A 22,854-nucleotide genomic window follows, 5' to 3' on the forward strand; every position below is an offset into this window, starting at 1 on the left:
TATTGGCAAAGGACACACTGCAGCAGAAACAATGTGTGTCGTGATGTATATGCCACGCCCACTTTGTAAAATGGACAAGTATGCAGGATTTATTGGAGCTGCTGTGAAATCCACTGCATGTGAGTCAATTAAGGGTGCTACAAATGAAGCTGCTGAAATAAACGATGGTATGATTGTCATATCAGTAGCTTTTGGGGCACTTGGTAGAAGCGCAGCTGCAGTTCTAAGAATTCTGTTGCTACAGTGACCAGTGTTGATACTGGAAAGCTAATAGATTTCCAGATTTTAACCAAACATTGTTATAAGTATAAATCAGGGAATGAAGAAGGGCATATCTGTGACAGAAATTATGAAGGACAACTAGTCGTACGGAGGCCTGTGCAGCTGTTGAAATTTATAATCGATCTGTAAACTAAAGGGGAGTGTGTTACACTAAGTTCTTAGGTTATGCAGACTCAAATGCATATAACAGTGTAGTAGCCACTCAGCCTTATGGTGAGAAGCTTATCACAGAACTGGAATGTGTTGCTCATGTCCAGAAGAGGATGGATACCAGATTGAGGAAGTTGAAACAAAGTTTGAGAGACAAGAAACTTTCAGGTGGTAAGACCATAAGAAGCAGGCTGACAGACAACATGATTGATGAACTACAACAGTATTATGAGATTGCCATTAGAAATAATACTGAGGATTTGTTGAAAATGAAGCAGGCAGTATGGGCTACCTTCTTCCAGAGACTGTCAGCTGATGATAAACCAGTACACCATCTTTGCCCTCCTAGATCTGGTTCATGGTGCAATTACCGCAATGCCCAGTACTCAAACAGGTCATACAGCCATAAACATTCTATCCCAGCAGCAGTTGTGGATATCATAAAACCTGTTTACAGAGACCTGGCAATCCTGAATTATTGAAGAAGTGTCTGCATTGTCAGACTCAAAATCCCAGTGAGTCATTCAATAATCTTATTGTGTCAGTGTCGTTGTAACTGCCATCTGCGTCACGTCTGCTGTGCAGCGAGCTATGCTAATTGAAGTATTAACTCTATTTTTCTTACTTGTCACTTCCTTTTCCGTGTGTTTTTGCTTTTAGGAAGCTTTAATTGTCGGGTGCTAGTAATAGTGTTCCATAGATTTCGTGTTTGTTTTGAATACAGTCAGAGAGAGTCCGTTTAGTCAGCCATAGTGCCAGTAGTGCTAGTGTTTGTTTTCAATACAGTCCAGAGACAGGTAGTGCTATTTTCATTGTTTTCTACAGGAAGTGTCTAGTAACCACAGTTTAGTCAACTATCAGCCGCCTTTAGTGAATTAGCAGTCTAGTTATAAGTTGATTAACTCTCTACAGTAAATTGATTTCTTATGATGGATAGGATGTGTGACTGCTGTGTACGGACACAGGAGGAGCTGGCCACTGTTCGCAAACAGCTGAATGTGTTGAAGCCGCAGTTAGCCATCTTCAGGCTGCTGCCTCAGAGTGTAGCGGCAGTGGGGAGTCTGGTGCGTTGCATGGTACACCCCAGGTGTTACATTACATGCTTCACCCACTGACCCTGCTGTCAAGACATCTTTGCGGCTACCGGGCACGGTTGGGCCACCCTCTTCCCAAGGGGAGTGGCGGGTTCAGCGGCATTCGCGGCGCATGAGGCGGAGGGTCAGTGTGGAGGCTGGCCGTGTGGCATCGCCCGTTCTGCCTGTGAGTGGACATGTGGCCACTCCTTCAGCAAGGTCCGAGCAGGCACATGGGGGCAGGGGTATATTAGTTATTGGGAGCTCCAACGTTAGGCGGGTGATGGAGCCCCTTAGGGAAATAGCGGAAAGGTCGGGGAAGAAGGTCAGTGTTCACTCTGTCTGCTTGCCGGGGTCTCATCTGAGATGTGGAGGAGGCCGTGCTGGCAGTGATAGAGAGCACTGGGTGCACCCGACTGCAAATTGTTGCTCATGTCGGCACCAGTGACTCCTGCCGTATGGGTTCAGAGGTCACCCTCAGTTCGTACAGGCAGTTAGCGGAGTTGGTGTAGGCGGAAAGCCTCGCGGGGTGGAATCTGAGCTAGCTACTTGTTGTATCGTTCCCAGAACCGATAGTGGTCCTCTGGTTTGGAGCCGAGTGGAAGGCTTAAACCAGGGGCTCAGACGATTCTGCGGAGATCTGGGGTGCAAATTTCTCGACCTCCGCTATCGGGTGCAGAAATGTAGGGTCCCCCTGAATAGGTCACGCGTGCACTACATGCAGGAAGCGGCTACAAGGGTAGCGGAGTATGTGTGGAGTGCACATGTGGGTTTTTTAAGTTAGAGAACTCCCTCCCTAGGCCCGACAAGACACCTCCTGAGATGCGGCAAGGTAGGAGTAGACAAAATGCAGCAGGGAATAACAATATTAATGTGCTAATAGTAAACTGCAGGAGCGTCTATAGAAAGGTCCCAGAACTGCTCTCATTAATAAACGGTCACAATGCCCACATAGTACTAGGGACAGAAAGTAGGCTGAAACCAGATGTAAACAGTAATGAAATTCTATACTCAGATTGGAATGTATACCGCAGAGACAGGCTGGACAGTGAAGGGGGAGGCATGTTTAATGCGATAAGAAGTGCAATAGTATCGAAGGAAATTGATGGAGATCCGAAATGTGAAATAATTTGGGTGAAGGTCACGGTTAAAGCAGGCTCAGACATGGTAATTGGATGTCTCTATAGGCCCCCTGGCTCAGCAGCTGTTGTGGCTGAGCACCTGAAGGATAATTTGGAAAATATTTTGAGTAGATTTGCCCACCATGTTATAGTTCTGGGTGGAGATTTTAATTTGCCGGATATAGACTGGGAGACTCAAACTTTCATAATGGGTGGCAGGGACAAAGAATCCAGTGAAATTTTTTAAGAGCTTTATCTGAAAACTACCTTGAGCAGTTAAACAGAGAACTGACTCGTGGCGATAACATATTAGACCTTCTAGTGACAAACAGACCCGAACTATTTGAAACAATTAACGCAGAACAGGGAATCAGAGATCATAAAGCGGTTACTGCAGCGATGATTTCAGCCGTAAATAGAAATATTAGAAAAAGGTACGAAGATTTTTCTGGTTAGCAAAAGTGACAAAAATCAGATATCAGAGTACCTAACGCCTCAACACAAAAGTTTTGTTTTAAGTACAGATAGTGTTGAGGATCAGTGGACAAAGTTCAAAACCATCGTACAATATGCGTTAGATGAGTATGTGCCAAGCAAGATCGTAAGAGATGGAAAAGAGCCAGCGTGGTACAACAACCGAGTTAGAAAACTGCTGCGGAAGCAAAGGGAACTTCACAGCAAACATAAACGTAGCCAACACCTTGCAGACAAACAAAAATTACGTGAAGTGAAATGTAATGTGAGGAGGGCCATGCGAGAGGCGTTAAATGAATTCGAAAGTAAAGTTCTATGTACTGACTTGGCAGAAAATCCTAAGAAATTTTGCTCTTATGTCAAAGCGGTAGGTGGATCAAAACAAAATGTCCAGACACTCTGTGACCAAAAAGGTACTGAAACAGAGGCTGATGGACTGAAGGCCGAAATACTAAATGTCTTTTTCCAAAGCTGTTTCACAGAGGAAGATTGCACTGTAGTTCCTTCTCTAGATTGTCACACAGATGACAAAATGGTAGATATTGAAATAGATGACAGAGGGATAGAGAAACAATTAAAATCACTCAAAAGAGGGAAGGCCGCTGACCTGATGGGATACCAGTTCAATTTTACACAGAGTATGCGAAGGAACTTACCCCCCTTCTTGCAGCAGTGTACCGTAGGTCTCTACAAGAGCGTAGCGTTCCAAAGAATTGGAAAAGGGCACAGGTCATCCCCGTTTTCAAGAAGGGACGTGGAACAGATGTGCAGAACTATAGACCTATATCTCTAATGTCGATCAGTTGTAGAATTTTAGAACATGTATTATGTTCAAGTATTATGATTTTTCTGTAAACTAGAAATCTACTCTGTAGGAATCAGCATGGGTTTCGAAAAAGACGATCGTGTGAAACCCAGCTCGCACTATTCGTCCACGAGACTCAGAGGGCCATAGACACGGGTTCCCAGGTAGATGCTGTGTTTCTTGACTTCCGCAAGGTGTTCGATACAGTTCCCTGCAATCATTTAATGAACAAAGTAAGAGCATATGGGCTATCAGACCAATTATGTGATTGGATTGAAGAGTTGCTAGATAACAGAACGCAGCCTGTCATTCTCAATGGAGAGAAGTCTTCCGAAGTAAGAGTGATTTCAGGTGTGCTGCAGGGGAGTGTCGTAGGACCGTTGCTATTCACAATACACATAAATGACCTTGTGAATGACGTCAGAAGTTCACTGAGGCTTTTTGCGGATGATGCTGTGGTATATCGAGAGGTTGCAACAATGGAAAATTGCACTGAAATGCAGGATGATCTGCAGCGAATTGATGCATGGTGCAGGGAATGGCAATTGAATCTCAATGTAGACAAGTGTAATGTGCTGCGAATACATAGAAAGAAAGATCCCATATCATTTAGCTACAATATAGCAGGTCAGCAATTGGAAGCAGTTAATTCCATAAATTATCTGGGAGAATGCATTAGGAGTGATTTAAAATGGAATGATCATATAAAGTTGATCATCGGTAAATCAGATGCCAGACTGAGATTCATTGGAAGAATCCTAAGGAAATGCAATCCAAAAACAAAGGAATTAGGTTACAGTACACTTGTTCCCCCAATGTTTGAATACTGCTCAGCAGTGTGGGATCTGAACCAGATAGGGTTGATAGAAGAGATAGAGAAGATCCAACAGAGAGCAGCATGCTTCGTTATAGGATCATTTAGTAATCATGAAAGCATTACGGAGATGTTAGATAAACTCCAGTGGAAGACTCTGCGGGAGAGACGCTCAGTAGCTCGGTATGGGCTTTTGTTGAAGTTTCGAGAACATACCTTCACTGAGGAGTCAAGCAGTATATTTCTCCCTCCTACGTATATCTCACGAAGAGACCATGAGGATAAAATGAGAGAGATTAGAGCCCGCACAGAGGCATACTGACAATCCTTCTTTCCACGAACAATACGAGACTGGAATAGAAGGGAGAACCAATAGAGGTACTCAAGGTAGCCTACACCATCAGGTGGCTTGAGGAGTATGGATGTAGATGTAGATGTAGACCAAAAAATGTTTTTCTTGTAATGAAGACACTAAAGTGGGGGTCAGTCATGCTGTTATTGCTTTTAATGATGGCAACATTGGTAGCGTGAAAGTGCTACAACATATGGGAATTAATTCTGGAGCAAACTGCATCAGAGAATTTGAAGGGATGGACAAGGTTTGCACTGGTAAAGCAGAGTATGCAGCACAGTTGGCCACTACGGAGTCCAGAAAGAAGAAAACAAAAAAAACTTAAAAAAGATCAAGAGGATGATATACAGTATGGTGCAGGGTGCTTCTGAGTGACTAAAAATAAAATGTTAAGCATATATTGAGTTACAGTCTATTGAAACTTTAAAAACTCTTCCTGAAAATTTAGATTTTCTCTTGCATTTTTCCCTAAATCTCCGAAACTACGGCAAGTAGCGAATTCAGATTTTCAGAGAGTAATGACATATGTATCCTGAGTCTTCTGAACTAAAAGAAAAACGTAATGTTATGTATAAATAAAATTATTTAGAATAACATACAAAAAGGTACACAAAATTTTAACTGTGTAATTAAAAAATTGTATTTCCAAAAGCAGTGGCTGAAATGCAATTATTGTAAGACTCAGAACATATAGTTTAATGTCCTGTAAAAGTTTCTTGTCAATGGCTACAGTTGTTCCTGAAGTACGGGGAAGTTAAGTCACTAAATGTAACATTGTCAGGATAGGGCGTTCAAACTCCCCTTAATGCACATTTTCTCCTTCCTCCACTTGGTGAGCAACACATTTATAGTATTTTCACAACAGCAGTACCTATTTTCTTACAATTTCTTTTTGCAGGCATACCATGTCCCGGGCTTCAAGGGACGTGTGGGATTTATTACCTCAATGAGTGAACACTTCTGTGGCACGTGCAACCGTTTACGGATAACAGCTGATGGCAATTTGAAGGTGTGTCTCTTTGGGAATTCAGAGATATCTCTCAGGTGAGTGATGAAACATAGAATAATCATGTCCAAGTGAAAATTCATGCGAGGAAACCATAAAATTACTAGAAGACTGACAGACTGATCAGTATTTTACCTTCAGGAGGTGAAATTCCAAAACTTCTTATAGACACATTTGTTCCTCTTGTCCTCACATTAGTTGTGGAGTCCGAGTGACCTTTCAGACCTTCAGAAACTTATCCCTCTTTCCTCTCTCATGAAGGAACTGATAGTTCCAAATGCTGAGTATAGAATAATACTTTCAAACTGTTTGCCATGCACATTAGGTATGTGGTTGGTATATGGAAGAGATAAACTGCAGTTAAATCCAGCAGGTATGAAATGAGTAATCTTTTCTTGAAGTTTTCAGCTTGCACCCTCCTCCCTCCCAGACATACAAACCAGATACCTCTAGCTAAATAATTTGTGAGTATATATAATTTGCCTCTGTCAACATCATGTTACACTAACCTATTTGTTAGATTAAATTAAAGGAAAGTAATCAGAACTGGAAATTATGTAAAGACATTTTTAGCTATGTCCCTATGTTGTATTAAAGTTAACACAGTATTTCTGTCCGTGTGATGGTAACTATGATTCGCCAGCCACCGTTGCCGAGCGGTTCTAGGCGCTTCAGTCCAGAACTGCGCGACTGCTACGGTCGCAGGTTTGAATCCTGCCTTGGCTCAAATGTTAAGTCCCATAGTGCCCAGAGCCATTTGAACTGTGATTCATGATTATCAGAGTCTATATGTTCCAAATAAAAATTGGAACTTCATGTGTATAAATGTACAAATTATTAGACAATGGGACCAACAACTGACACTTTTAAATTGATGACTAGACTAAGAGATTAATAATAGGAAAAAAACTGCAAGATACTTGGCGAAAAGTTTGTTTCCGGACAAGGTAAGGGGGGTGAGGGGTGGGAAAATCAGCTCTCTCTTTGTGAGCATACCAGAAATCCTTTATCAACCGAAGGTAAAATAAGATATAAAAATACAGGGTCAAACAATTAATTTAAGTATCTTAAAAACCAAATGACTAATAAAATTGGAAGCTAAGAAAAGTAAGTTCGTAGTAAGTAGGGTGAAACACAGGGGGCTGCAACATATTGCCATTGTTGTTTGACTTGTCTATCAAAGAAAAAAGAAATGGATCAAAAGAAAATAAAAGTGAGAATGGAAATGTATCAGAAGCAAATAGGAATAAGCAAGGAACGTATTCTTTAATAAAAAAAAAAAAAAAAAAAAAGTGACATGTGAGGCAGATGTTCCTACAATTTTATGTTCAAAGCACAGCAGTCTGTGAAAGCAAAATATTTATGACATTGAAAAAAGAAAATCAATGAGTGAAAAGTGTGTGTAGGTGAATTGTGGTGAAAGACTGGATATTGGAACTTCTGTTAGGCTGCCCAGTATTAGTTAACTTGGTAGTAAAGGAGCAAGTTTGCAAGGGCAGATAACTGTTTGGCTACGTAAAATAGAGTGGGAGTATGGAAAAGCTAGTCCAAGATAGGATGAAAAAGATAACAGCAACTTAAAAAATGAATTGATAAGTTACCATGAACCCCATTCCAATCTAGTGAATCCAGTGGTTGACAATATCTTGTGACATTCGCCTATAAGGCTCAAACAATAATTGCTAAATAAAATTACAAAATGTTGACAAGACTGTATCTAAGCTGTCACTCTCTTTTGAAACAAGGGTGTTTAAACCAAGAAACACGCAGGAAAGCAGGGACAACTCGCACACTAGAGGAGGATGGGAAGTATCATTGAAGGAGTGAGCATAAACCGTGTGGAATATGTGTGGTACAAGTAATGATAGTAAAAAAAAAAAAAAAAAAAAAAAAAAAACGAAGAAGAGGAAGAGGAAAAGTCTTGATCTGGAAACAAGGGAATAAAAATTTGCCACGTGAAGAGACAATATGATACTGTGCTGATGAGTGTGTACAAGTGGTGATATACAATATACATAGATAAAGGAACTCTGCATTGGGCCCAGAAGACCACGCAATGCTCTTCGAGAGATGTCCTCTACTATAAATCTATGGAGAGTTAGGGGGTCAGTATACAACTCTCCAGGCTGTTATCAACTTCCAGAAGTTGAAGACACTACTTCTCACTTGAGTATCTCCTCAGCTGGAACTACAAGCAGAGTGTACCCTATTCCAGTCTGTCCACCGAGCAGAATTTCCCGGCTCTACAAGGAATTGAACCTGATCGCTTTCTATGGCACGCCTGTGGCATACTGACTGCGTGGCTGTGGCAAGAGTCATAATATACACTTGTGAACAATTGAGTTATAACTATTCTGTTTATTAGGGAGAGAGTATGTATATAGCCACTGTGAATGAAACAGTTTAGTGTATCATAACTGGAATGTATTCAGACCTCGTACTTGTTGTGTGAGAGCGCAGTGTCTTAGACACTTGTAGTGTTTGTCTTAGCATGTACTAACCGGTGTGCCTTACTTTCTAGTATTTTTAATTGTATATCATTACTGGTGCCTCTGGCACTTTTGTGTTGCAATAGCAATAGCTTGCAATAGCAAACATTGAGTCAACCATGGTTTTTGGATTAGAAGTAGAGGTCAGCTGGGTTGACATTGGGAATAGAGTGATGGGAAGTGGACAATAAGCAGTTATATCGAAGGGTGCATTATTTGATATGTTAAGGTTAATTACAAAATGTGAATTGGAGAATTTTTCACGTTGAGCAGAAGTAACTTTACAGGACCAGGTGTCAAATTACACATGATCAGTGTGAATCCCTATAGTCAGCATGAACACTGGCACACAGAATAATTTATAGGTAGCCTTGCTGTATATAAAAAATCAGATTTGTGCTGAACTGTCATGAACAAACTGTCACTTCTCTGGAATAAATAGACTCTGATTTGTTAATTACATCAGTGTAAATGAAAAATATAGGAAAACATAGATTGCTGCTTACTGTAAAGGAGACATGTTACATTGTAGACAGGCACAATTAAAAAGGCACTTACACAAAGCTTTCGGCCACAGCCTTCATCAGCAAAAGAGATACAGAGAAACACACACATTCATACACACAGGCAAGCACATGTCACACACATATGACTGCCAACTCCAGCAGCTTGCCCCTAGCTGCTGGACTTGGCAGTTTTTTTTCTCTGTGTGTGTGCAGGGAAAGATAGATCACTATTTACCATAAAGAAAACAAAGTTGCACCAGGCACAACACACAAGCAATCATTACGTATCCTGTTTCAGACCTCACGCCCTCCTTTTTTAACTTAGCGCGTGCCTTTCGGCTTCCTCTCATTGTGTCTAGGCTGTCTTGTCTAGACACAACAATTTTTGGCGACAAGTCAACGGAAAGGGTCTTGTTCTTTCAAATTGCTTACATTTACTTGTGTCATGGCTTCGCCAGATGTACTGTCCGAATTTTATCACTTGCAGAATCAGCAGACACAGGCGTTATTGGATGCCCTTGGACGGCTCGTCCATGGTCAACGTGAACTGCACAACGATGCGGCAGCCACCGCTCTACTACTACCGCAGCCACAACTCGCAGTTGCACCGCCTTTTAGGCCGTTTGACCCAGCTAAGGAAACATGGACGGAGTGGTCACGCCAGTTTGGATTTCATCTCGCCGCCTACAGAATTCAAGGTAACGAGCGGCAGCCTCATTTATTGGCATGTGTAGGGGTGCAAACGTACCGTGTGATAATGAAATTATTTCCCCAATGCGACGTAGCAACTCTGTCCTACGAAGAACTTTTGTCTGCTTTAGATGCCTATTTCAAGGAAACAGTTAATGTAGTTGCAAAAAGGTATACGTTCTTTCGTACAAAACGTACGGCCGGTCAAACTAATAGGGAGTGGGTTGCAACATTGCAAGGCCTTACAAGGGATTGTGCTTTTGAGTGTGAATGTGGACTCCCTTATTCAGATACAATGGTCCGTGATGCAATTGCACAGAACGTTTCTGATGTTCGTATATGGGAACAGATTTTGAAACTAGTTAATCCCTCCCTTCAGCAAGTGATAGACATATTAGATAGACAAGACACACTTCACTTTGCTCAGGAATCATTTGCAACTTCGCCAGCCTTGTGTAACATTAACCAGCCCGCCGGGCGCGCTGCACGGCCCGGTAAACTGCCCTCGCGCACGTCCACGCAGCTGCCACTACGCTCTAAACCAGGTGTGCCGCGACAGCATACAACTGCAGTAAAATCATGCCCGCGGTGTGCTACTAGACATTCGCGTGAAAATTGCCCGTCACGCCAAGCTATTTGCTTTTTCTGTAATAAGAAAGGACATGTTCAAAGTGTTTGCCAGAAAAAGCTCAGATCAGACAATCACAACCATTCCAGGCCTTTTGCTTCGCGCCGGAATCGAACCAAGGACACTCAGGCTCGTGGACCTTCGCCCATGGACATTCATGTAGTGAATTCCACCCCGTCCAGTGCCACTTTCTCACACAGTGACAGTGTTCATCCCACACAAAGTGTGCGTCGATGTCGCCGGAAATCACGTCAATTAGCAAGTGATGCTGTACCTGTATCAGTTCAAATTGCACGAGACAGTTGCTCTTGTCGTCAGCAGGACAATAAACTTTTTGTAGATTTGGATTTTAATGGAATGGTCATACCATTCCAGCTCAATACCGGAGCTGCAGTTTCGTTGCTCAATCACGACACGTACAAACAACTGGGCAAACCTCCGTTGCGTCCCGCAAATGTTAAGTTAAATAGTTATTCAGGTCAGAATATCCCCTGTGTTAGGACAGTGCAGCCTTCTTGCAACATACAAGGGACAAACAAAACTTGTCTCATTTTACGTTCTTCGTTCTTCTACTGCAGTGAACTTGTTTGGTTTCGATTTATTTCAGTTGTTTAACATGTCTATAGTAAATCAGGTCCTATCAGTGAATCAGACTGTGCCTTCAGACAGTGTTTCTCGTCTGTGTGAAGAATTTGCAGACATTTTTGCGCCGGGCTTAGGTTGCGCTAAAAACTATGAAGCACATTTGGAACTGAAAGTCAACGGGCAACCGAAATTTTTCAGAGCGTGCAATGTTCCTCACGCATTGCGTGATGAGGTTGCAAGAACATTACACGATTTAGAATCACAAGGTGTAATTGAACGTGTGCAGGCTTCTCTCTGGGCCTCACCATTAGTAATTTTGCCCAAACCTTCCGGAAAACTGAGACTTTGTGTGGACTTCAAGGCCACTGTGAATCCACAACTAGTGTTTGCAACTTTTCCATTACCCCGCCTGGAAGATCTTTTTGACAAACTGTGCCCGGGTAAATATTTTTCAAAGTTGGACGTCACAGATGCGTACTTCCAAATCCCAGCGCGTCTTGGTGGTTAACACGCATCTTGGTTTGTACCGATTCAAAAGACTGCCATTCGGGTGTGCATCCGCCCCTGCATTGTTTCAGCAATATTTACAAACTGTTTGTGCATCAGTCCCAACTGCTGCGAACTATCTGGACGATATTGTGATCTCCGGAAAGACAGCAGACGAGCATTTAGCACACCTACGAACATTATTTCAGGTATTGCGACAAAATGGTCTTCGCTTGCGGAAGGACAAATGTGTGTTTTTTGCTCGTGACTTACCATACCTGGGACATGTCATCAATGCCCAAGGCATACATCCGAGTCCAGAGCACCTCCGTGCCATACAAGACTTGCCTTCGCCGCAGAATTTGAAGCAGCTACAGAGTGTGTTGGGTAAAATTAACTATTATCATCGCTTTCTGCGCAATGCCTCTTCCATTTCAGCTACGATTCATAGCTTACGCCGTAAGGGTGTTCCGTTCGTCTGGACGACGGAATGCGAATGCGCCTTTCGCCAGTTGAAATCGGCGTTGCTTTCTAATACTTGCCTTACGCCATTCAATCCCCAGAAACCCCTTTTGTTGATGGTAGATGCATCGGATTTCGGGATCGGTGCTGTGCTTGCGCACAAAGATGGGTCGCATGATCGCCCTATTGCCTTTGCATCCAAATTGCTCTCGTCTGCGCAAAGAAATTATTCACAGATAGAGAAAGAAGCTTTGGCTCTCGTGTTTGGTGTTACTAAGTTCCATGATTTCTTGTATGGTCGTCACTTTACCATCATCACAGACCACAAACCTTTGATGTCGCTTTTTCATCCAAACAAGCCTGTACCTCCGCGTACAGCGCAGAAATTCATTCGCTGGTCTATTTTCCTCTCGCAGTACCGCTACGATATCTTGTATCGGTCCACTGCTAAGCACGGAAACGCCGATGCGTTGTCCCGTTTGCCTGTTGCTGAGGATAGAGCATTCGATTCTTCTGAACTTGCTTGCATGTTCATTGATTCGGAAACCGATGACGTGGTCGACTCGTTTCCGATTGATTTTCGTCGTGTAGCTACAGCCACAGCTGCTGACCCGGTCCTTGCTACCGTTTTGCATTTTGTTGTTACGCAATGGCCTTTGTCAAAGTCTCGGATCGAGGATCCGTTGGTTTGCTGATTTTTTGCTCACAAGGAGAGACTTTTTGTTCGACGCGGTGTTTTGTTGTTGCGTTCTGATAATGATCAGTCCAGAATCGTGGTCCCACGTTCGTTACAGTCCTCTGTTTTACGGCTACTTCACCAAGGACATTGGGGTATAGTGCAAACGAAACAACTTCCTCGTCAGCACTGTACTTGGTTCGGAATCGATGCTGCGATTACGAATATGTGTTCTTCTTGCATGGCGTGTGCCAAAGAACAATCCGCACTGCCGCGGAAAGTCTTTGCATGGCCAAAAGCCACTTCCCCTTGGCAACGCTTGCACATCGATTTTGCTGGTCCATTCTGGTATGCTCGGTGGTTTGTTCTGGTAGATGCCTTCAGTAATTTTCCTTTTGTTGTCCGGATGTCTTCCACGACATCAACTGCCACCATCCAAGCGTTGTCTGCATCTTTTGCATTGAAGGTCTTCCGCAGACTATTGTTTCCGACAATGGCCCACAATTCATGTCCGCAGAATTTCAGTCATTCTGCCAGGCCAATGGTATTCAACATCTGACATCCGCGCCGTTTTCGCCTCAGTCAAACGGTGCCGCTGAACGATTGGTCCGGACTTTCAAGTCACAGATGTTGAAGTTGAAAGAGTCGCATTCTCGGGAGGACGCGTTGTTGCTCTTTTTGTCTTTGTATCGCTCTCAGCCCCGAGATGGTCGCTCGCCAGCTGAGTTGCTCCACAGTCGTCCTCATCGAACCTTGATGTCTTTGCTGCACCCGCCGCATCAGGTTCCTGTGCAGCGGCAGACTTCTGCTTTTGCTCCAGGCGACGTTGTATTTTATCGCAACTATCAAGGTTCACGGCGTTGGCTCGCAGTGCACATTCTTCGCTGCCTCGGCCGCATGATGTATTTGGTTTTGGGGGCCTCTGGTGAGGTGCGTCGGCATCTCAATCAGCTGCGCCTCTGTCGTCGCACGGGTTCTGCCGCTTCCCGTCTGCTTTCAGCGACGGTGCCATCCGGTCAGCGCCCTGGGGACCCATCTACTGGCTCGCCTCATCCCCAGGTGTTACCAACGATGCCTTCCATTTTGCCCCATGGCGACGCGCCGCTGCCGCCTCCGCCGCCGCCGCCTGTCCAGCTGGTGCCGCCCGCAGTGGACGCTTCGCTGCAGCCACCAAGCGCCTCCCTGGGTCACACGCCGCCGATCGCTTCCCGTGACCAGCTGTCCTCCGCCATGGAACTCTTGCCCGCTCCGGACCACATGGCGTCTTCGCGCGTCAGGTACCCCGACGCAATGGAGGTCGACCCTTCGGCCCCTCCTGTCTCTTTACGGGCACATACACCGCATGTTGACGTGCACCCTGGACTAGGTTTTCAGGTGTTTCCTAGCTCCCCTTGGACCGAATGGCCGCGTGCGGGTGGCACAGCCTCGCCTGTTGTTAGGCTCCCCACCTCATCGCATACGTCAACATGGGGTTCTCCCCACGGCGGGCGGAAGCCTTATAACACGACCATTCGCCGATTTGCAGGGGAGGAATGTGGTGTCACCGCCAGACACCACACTTGCTAGGTGGTAGCTTTAAATTGGCCAGGGTCCATTAGTACATGTCGGACCCGCGTGTCGCCACTGTGTGATTGCAGACCGAGCGCCACCACAAGGCAGGTCTCGAGATACGGACTAGCACTCACCCCAGTTGTACGGACGACTTTGCTAGCGACTACATGGACGAAGCATTGCTCATTAGCTGAGCCGATAGTTAGAATAGCCTTCAGCTAAGTCAATGGCTACGACCTAGCAAGGCGCCATTAGTAACATTGCATGTATATAAAGAGTCTCACTTGTATCACCACAATCTCCAGATGTACCAAAAGGATGGATTAAAGTTAAGTATTCCAGAAGCTACGTACTTTTCTTTATAGCATTCATTACGTATCCTGTTTCAGACCTCACGCCCTCCTTTTTTAACTTAGAGCATGCCTTTCGGCTTCCTCTCATTGTGTCTAGGCTGTCTTGTCTAGACACAACATGAAGCATGCAGGAAGGTCGTCTGTCTGATGATTTGCGGTACATATTGCCAAGGTGGCAGGGAGCAAAATAAGGAGTGATCAAAAAACTTCCATTTTAAGGCTGCATAGTTCAGATCAGATCAGTATGCCACACACACACACACACACACACACACACACACACACACACACACACACACACACACACACACATATCCATCCACACATATACCCTGCTTGTGTCTGTATATGTGCGGATGGATATATGTGTGTGTGTGTGCGAGTGTATACCTGTCCTTTTTCCCCCTAAGGTAAGTCCTTCCACTCCCAGGATTGGAATGACTCCTTACCCTCTCCCTTAAAACCCACATCCTTTCGTCTTTCCCTCTCCTTCCCTCTTTGCTGATGAAGCAACTGTGGGTTGCGAAAGCTTGAATTTTGTGTGTGTGTTTGTTTGTGTGTCTATCAACATACCAATGCTTTCGTTTGGTAAGTTACATCATCTTTGTTTTTAGATATATTTTTCCCATTTGGAATGTTTCCCTGTATTATATTATATATCAGTGCTTTCCTCTCCCACAACTATCCTGCAGACCTTGTCCACAAACAGATCTCCCAAGCAATACATTCCTCCCCACCCAACAACAATGGTACTACCCCCAGACCACACAGAAGCATCCCCCTTGTCACCCAATATTATCCTGGCCTCGAATACATCAACTAATTACTCCGCCAGGGATATGACTTTCTCAAGTCAAGCCCTGAAATGAGATCATCCCTTGACAGTATTCTCCCCACACCACCCAGAGTTGCCTTTTGCCAACCCCCTAACCTCCGTATCATCCTTGTCAAACCCTACAATATTCCCAGACCACCTTCTCTACCCAGCGGTTCCTACCCCTGTAACCGACCCCGATGCAAAACCTGAATCCACTTTCCCTTCTTCCCCTTTTTTCCCCTCTCTCCTCCCTGATGAAGGAACGAAGTTCCGAAAGCTAGGATACGTCAATTTTCTGTTCTGTTTTGTGTATGTATCGGCTGTACTGAGCTGAGGTAAGTACTGGCCAGGCCCTCTATCTCTTTGTTAGTATTTGTTTCATATATATAAACACACACACACACACACACACACACACACACACACACACACACACACACACAGACAGGGTGATGCGTATTAACATTTAAAAACCTCCAAAGCACTGTAGATGACCCTGAGACAAGTAATTTAATACAAGACACATGGGATCACAAATGTTGGATATGATACAAATGTTGGGAAATGTGTCAAAAGTGAATGATAAATGTCACCAGATGATGTACCTTGTCATGCTTGCAGTGGTAGAGCCTCTCGGTCTGTCACACTTGATCATCCCAACCCAAGTCAAGTATTCATATCATTGTGGCTACGGACACACATGTGCGACTTTAGTGATGGCGTTCAGGATTTGAGTCTTGCATCTGGCAGGCAGTATTTTTTCATTGTGTTTAACAATTATGTATTTATATTGAAGTTTATTATTTTATTTACCGATCTTGCATTTTCCTTGATTTCTTGCAAAGTACAGTACAAATCAAAACCTACCGTATTGCATAAAAAGTAGATGAGTATAAACTTCAGAATAGCATCATTGCCATTAAATGACCTATGTTTTCTTTACTAACTAATGTCTGTAAACAAAAAGAGGACAGAAGCAAAAAGCACAAAATCAGAACTGCTTTTGCTTGATTACAGCAGGGACAATAATTTTGTAACATCTACATTTACAACAGATCATATTTACAAAATGTTTTCGAAATTTGCTCTGTTTGCTCAAATGAAAGTATTGCACTGCTCAATCATTCCTTTACACTCAACCCCGACTGCTGCACATGCTGTGGGGTATGTCATCTGGTTATGTCATATGTTCAGTGTTTCTCGCCAATTTTTGGGGTATTTTGAAGTGTACAAAAAGGCAAATGCAGAAAATTATCACATTTGGCTGCACATTACCTGTGTCACAGAAAAATAATGTATACGAATCTTCTCAGATTTTCCACTGAATAACTTTGTGCAAGCCTCACAATATTTCACCAACACAACTGTTCGTCATCTTCAGGTAGTGGTGGGTCCTGTCATCACTGCTGCAAGATGTGACTGGTGATATTTGCACAGCAGAATTGAAATTTGTCAGGCTAGAAGCAGGAGTACGAAGGCACTCCCAGTTGGATGGAAATGCCATTCATAGTAGCCTTCTGCTTATGTGTTGTGGGCAATGACTGCACTTCTGGACACTCGTGTGGTTAAACGCTGAATTAACTCTCTGCAAGGTGCTGCATCAGGTCATACATCGGAGGATCTGGTTTCTACTGTTTTAATTTCATGGCAGTCAGTGCTGGATTCTGGGCAGTGCTTAGTCAAAATTCCATATTCCTGTTGGTAAGATTGCCCACCGTATGGATACATGCCTCATTCTTAAAAACACAATCCTAGAGTGATGATCCTGAGAATAAAATTTCAGTCCTCTTGGGAAACATGTGGTGCCCTGTATTCAGGCAGTGCTCTGCTACCACTAATTTACTGGGTGGCATTTTTGTCAGCGCTGTTGAACACAGTGTTCTTGCACAATGTGAGGTGTCTGCCCTATATAAGATTTCCCATAATGGCATCAGATCTTATATATGATCTGTGTTTTCTAAGGTCAAGATTGTCTTTAACTGAACACAAACAATTCCTTAGTTTTGCTGGTAGACAAAAAACACACTTGATTCTGTTTCTCTTAGTGATTCTTTCTATTTTTGAAAACATGCCGCTGAAATATGGTAGGAAAGCCATTTGCAGTGCTTGTCTAAGTAACTTCATTTACATCCCTACACTGAACTTGCTTTGCTCAGAACACATTGCAAATCTGTTTACAAGAATAAACATTCTGCTGGAACACTGTTCTTAGGTGTTACAGTTCACCAGGCAGACTGTCGGTATCTGAGATCACGTGTGCTCTATGCGCCAGGGAGTGTAAGACACCACCACATTGTGCAGGGTGACGGCAAATTTTGGACCGCAAATATAACTCTGCGTGTATCAGTTTGCAGTAGAGACTAAGCACCAGTGTTCTGTCAGCTTTTCTTCTAACCGTGACATCCAGGAATGGTAAGCTGCTATCTTTTTGTACTTCCACAGTGAACTGAATATTTAGATGGATCGAGTGCAAATGCTGCAGGAACATAGGTAGTGTCTGTATTATGTGGGCCACACCACAAATGTCTCTTCAGCATTCTGCCAGAAGGAGGAATGTTTGATATTTACTAAGGGAAATAGAGGATCTCCCATGGGAACACTGTCCACTTGATTAAAGTAGTTGGTGTTACATAAGAAATAGGATGAGGTATGCACATTTTTAAACAGCACCACAATTTCTTTCTCAAACTTGCTGCTAATAACCTCTAATGAGGGCTGCAGGGCACTTTTGTAAGTAATGATATAGCATTTGAGCTAACTAAAAGATCTGAAAGTTCTAGTTTAAGCATTTTCAGGTATTCTATGAAATCCTCTGAATTCTAAATATGATGGTCATAGTCATCCACATGATAAATTTCAAAGCTGTCATGTGGAAATTGCCAGTTCCATCTTGCAGCAGTGATGGTGGAAATCACCATCACCTGAAGATGCCAAAACGTTGTGTCACTGAAATATTGAGGGAGGGACTTGCATAATGTTATCTGGTGGGGAACCCAAAGTGTTTTTGCAACAGATCTATCAGGCAAGCCTGAAAAGTCACATATACTCCAAGCAGTAAGTACCTGTTGTAAAATGGTCACATTAGTGAGCTTGGCAATTAATTAAGAGTTTATCAATAAATTTGGCTTCATTTTGCAAGAAATTGTGCTGTGTTCCAGTACTCCCTCTTCAACAAAACTAATGTCAGTTTCTGCTCCACCTCTTCAGCCCGAGATCCTATGTATACTCTTGAGCATTTGTGTAAGATACCTGTTTATTTATAAAAATGAAAGTAACTTCTATCATGACTTTCCCATTTTTGTCCAGTGGGTTTGTTATCCTGCTGTTGCCTACTGCAGACTACAAGATTACTGTTGAAGATTTCTGCAAAGTTTTTCTTCCTTTTTAGTGTACCAACATTTCACTGTGTGGTGTTGGCCTGGTACTGTTTAACGGGTGTTTTAACTGTTGTTTCAGAGATGCAATACGAAGCAAATGCAGTGAGGATGACTTGCTTGCCATGATTGGGGCAGCAGTGAGAAGAAAGAAGAAACAACATGCAGGTAAGATACATTACAGCAAATGTAACTCTATAGATAGAAAGAAAATTTCTGCTTAACAAGTCATAGCAAACATAAGAGCAAAACAGAACGAAAAACAACAGTGATAGAACCTGAGTTTTTTGTGTAAAATTGGATTTAATTTTTTATTTAGTATTCATTCTGATTAATGCCCATTGGTCAACAGTACATTTCAGCCCTAGAATTTGGTTCTGCAAGGTCCACCAGATAACCATATATGGCTGTTGTAACTCCTTTATTGGACTTCAGAAGTTTTCCAGCAACAAATCTTTTTTTTTTCTTTCTTTCTTTTTTTTTCTTTTGTTTAAAAATAGCTAAAATGCAGAAAACATCATAAAGGAAACACTCACAGAAAAGCATCAGTGTCCTTGAAACAATGGAAACTCCAGTAGGAATATCAACAATGTTGGAAAAGACAGATTACTACTTACTGATGAAGGCTGTGGCTGAAAGCTTTATGTAAGTGTCTTTTAATTCTGCCCATCTGCAGCCTAAGGTATCTTCTTTATGGTAAGTAACAGTCTGTCTTTTCCTTCATTATTCATTAGTGTTCTTTGTTTTTATTGCTGTTTAGCAAGCATCGTGTGGTATATAAGGGATGTGAATAGCGTCAGATGTTGAATCATCACTCTGGAGGATATGAAGGTGCTGCATATTGGTGTGAGACAGCATTATCTGATGAGAGTTTGAAAGAAACCTCATTGTGGATGTCCATTTGGTCGCCTGGTTAAACCTTGCAACATCTGTATTTTTGGAGTATTTGGATCTGACAGTGGCCTGATGTTGGAAAGTAAGGGCATACTCATCATCAATCTTCCAGTTGACTACATCAGACCGCTACAAGGGAGCATCACTGTGTAGTGTACTGAGTACATTGTAATCTGTTCATGTCTGTGACTGCCATCTGAGAACAAGTACAGTAAACTCTCGTGCAGCTACACTTTTGGCTAGCTAGATTGACGCTTGACAAGTTTCAATTTGCATGCACCTGGAGCCAAGCATTTGCTAGTGTTTTTTGGCAATCTACTGCTAATCAGTGCACTGGTGCGTGTCAAAATTCCAAGTATCATCAATTCGTGCGTGTGTTGGTTGAAGCTCTAGTGTGTTTCTTATTCGTATGCCACTGCCATCTATTGGAACTCCTTGGAAGTACAGTACATACAGTATTGTTCTATGCAGCGCAACGTAGCCCTGTCGAAACCGACAATTAGAGTGCGCCGCCTAACACTTTCCACTTGTTGTCGGTACACCAAAGCTGAGTGTTTAACAGTGAACGTACAACACCCTGTTGTGTTGCCACGTGGGCTTGGGTAGAACAGAGGAAATGGCATAGATGTATCGAATGCTTTCATTTGATGGCTGCCACAGCCTGGTTTCAAAAATCAAAAGTTTGTCTAGTGCATCTCGAGTGTTGTCAAGTTTTGCATCTGTGTGTTTCTGATTTGAGGTTTTGTGCTCCCACTATATGCCTTAAAGTGTCCAGAGATAAAAGGGGCCAAAAACCATAAAGGACTCAGTCGAGTGTCTGTAAAAAGAACACTGAACGTGACTACGGGCACAAAACATAAAACGAATGTGATCTTGTTGGAAAAAGAGCTTCACACTTTGCAGATAATTGATGCTGGTGAGCCACCCACAAAAGTTGCTGCAGAGTAGGAGTACAATTACTGATCGGAAGACAAATCGATCAGGAATTGAAAAATTTTGTTCCATCCAAGCATTGGGCAGCGCAGTGAAATCTTGAAAAACAATGAGAAAAGGTGCACATCCTCAGTTAGAAGAGGCATTATTTTTGTGGCACGAATAAATAAGAGCCAAAGATGTGTCAGTTTCACGTCCTCTACTTTGTCAAAATGAGCTGATGAGCTGATTGAAGGAAAGAAGCAAGAATTCCTCGGAAGTAATGGCCGGCAGGATTGTTTCAAGAAGCGGCATGGCATTCATGAAATTGCCATCAGTGCCAAATCATTATCTGGGGATGAAGCTGCTATGCTGATTTTAAGAAGAAACTGCACACAATCATTGACAAAGGAGGTTATACTGGCAATCAACTTTACAAATGTGATGAGACTGAGTTGAATTACAAAATGCTGCCAACGAAAACCCTTGCCTCTAAAGAAGAAGAAATGGCTTCCGGATACAAAAAAATCAAAGAAAGATTTACTGTCCTCACTTGCAGTAATGCCACTGGCAATCATAAACTGTGTCTTACTTTAATTGGCAAATCCAAAACACCAAGAGCATTTAGACACCAACCAACCAGCTTTGCCACTGAGGTACACGAATCAGTCTTAAGGCATGTATGAACAGTGCCATCTTCAGAGAGTGGTTCCAGGCAGAGTTTGTTCCAGCTGTAGTAAATTACATGGAAGGAAAAGGACTTCCTTGAAAAGCGCTACTTCTTGTGGATAATGCTCCTTATCACCCAGGTGATCTGCAAGATGGGGATATCAAAGTTGTATTTCTCCCACAAAATGTCACATCTCTATGTCAACCGATGGACCAAGGTATTCTTGAGGCGATAGAAAAACATTACAGACGCAAGATGCTGGAATACTTAATAGGTGTGATTGATGCTGCAGATGATTTTGTGGAAGCTCTTAAAAAAATCGATGTTTTAAGTGTCATTCATTGATTGCTGAAGCTTGGAATCTAATTCCTCCAGTTCCTCTTGTTAGGTCTTGGAAAAAACTCTTAGATCGTAAGGCAACCTAAGTGGTGGGAAGGAGGAGGCAACACCGAAACTCAAGCTGACATAATTTTGGTGAATTTACTGGAGAAGCTGGTTGTAAAGACACACACTTCGAAGACATTGAAGAGTGGATGGAAAATGGCATTTTTTCATGTGACTGAGGATGAAATCGTCCAAATTGTGACCGATCATAAAGCGTTAGAAGACTATGTTTCTGATGATGAATCAGAGAAAAATATTCCTCACACATTCTGTTACGAAGTGATCCAAACTGCCCTGGAGTACATCAGCCAACAGGAGGAGACGATTTATCCTGAAATAGTTTGATTTCAATGTTGGAGATGTATTGTTGCAGCAATAGTTTCTCAAGCAAAAAAACAAAAAAAAAAAAAAAGACATTCGTGACTTCGTTACCAAAAAATAAACTCTAATGAAGCATCCTAGAACTTCTATGTCGATAACTTAAAAGGTTTCTTTTTTTTAATTTTCTTGAAAGTTCCTCTAGACAGACTTTTCGTTCCTTTGAGTAATCTCTAGATTTGTTTCACAATTTTGTTCAGTAGTTTATTTTTTATTCAAAAGAGCAGGTAATAAAATTAAAACTCCTGTTTTTTCCTGCTGCCAAATAAGGGAGATTTTTTTCTGTAAGAATGCAAAATAAACGAGCTTTGTTATACAGCATTTAAAAACTTTGAGTTTTCAATCATAGTTTGGTGCCTTTTTAACATGTCAACACAATTTTTTCAGTAAAAAAGTACAGGGTTATTTGCAACCGTATCAGAAACGTTTTACATACCCTACGCACGTTTTACGATCGTATTTCGCAATATTGACACAATTTGGAGTGTTCACATGTGAAAACAGGGGGACTTTGATTTATCTGAAATTTTCGTTATCAGAACCGGCCACCGTCCTGATCATTTCGGATAAACAGGAGTTCACTGTAATAGACTCCTTGCAACATGCTGTGTCATACAGCTAGGAGCAGCCAGACTATGGCATTGCCATCCTGCGCATAGGCTGCCATTAACACTCAAGCAAATGACTGCATGCGAAGTGGTGCCATGATCGAGAAGTATGGACTGCTAATGAATGGTGTCACATTATGTTCATTAATGAGTCCCAGTCCTGCACTGCTCCAAATGACTATCGTGGAGAAGTTTGACAGTGACCCGGGGAGATTGGGAGAGGTCCCATTCTTCCACATTTTTGGGGGGGGGGGGTCAGAAAGGAGTCCCATGGTGTGGGGAGCCATTGGGTATGACTTCAAGTCTCGGCTTGT

The 22,854-nt window shown here is 42.7% G+C and overlaps 1 protein-coding gene across 1 annotated transcript in view; it reads left to right on the plus strand.

Moving 5' to 3' along the window:
• The window catches only part of LOC126484188 (molybdenum cofactor biosynthesis protein 1-like), a 69,052-nt gene that overhangs the window by 23,215 nt on the left and 22,983 nt on the right, over positions 1–22,854 (plus strand). Inside the window, exons 5-6 of the mRNA XM_050107601.1 lie at positions 5,970–6,115; positions 18,777–18,862. Coding sequence (XP_049963558.1) covers positions 5,970–6,115; positions 18,777–18,862 — 232 coding nt within the window. The remainder of the gene's footprint in view (positions 1–5,969; positions 6,116–18,776; positions 18,863–22,854) is intronic.

Source organism: Schistocerca serialis, chromosome 6 (assembly GCF_023864345.2).
Source record: "Schistocerca serialis cubense isolate TAMUIC-IGC-003099 chromosome 6, iqSchSeri2.2, whole genome shotgun sequence".
NCBI lineage: Eukaryota > Metazoa > Arthropoda > Insecta > Orthoptera > Acrididae > Schistocerca > Schistocerca serialis.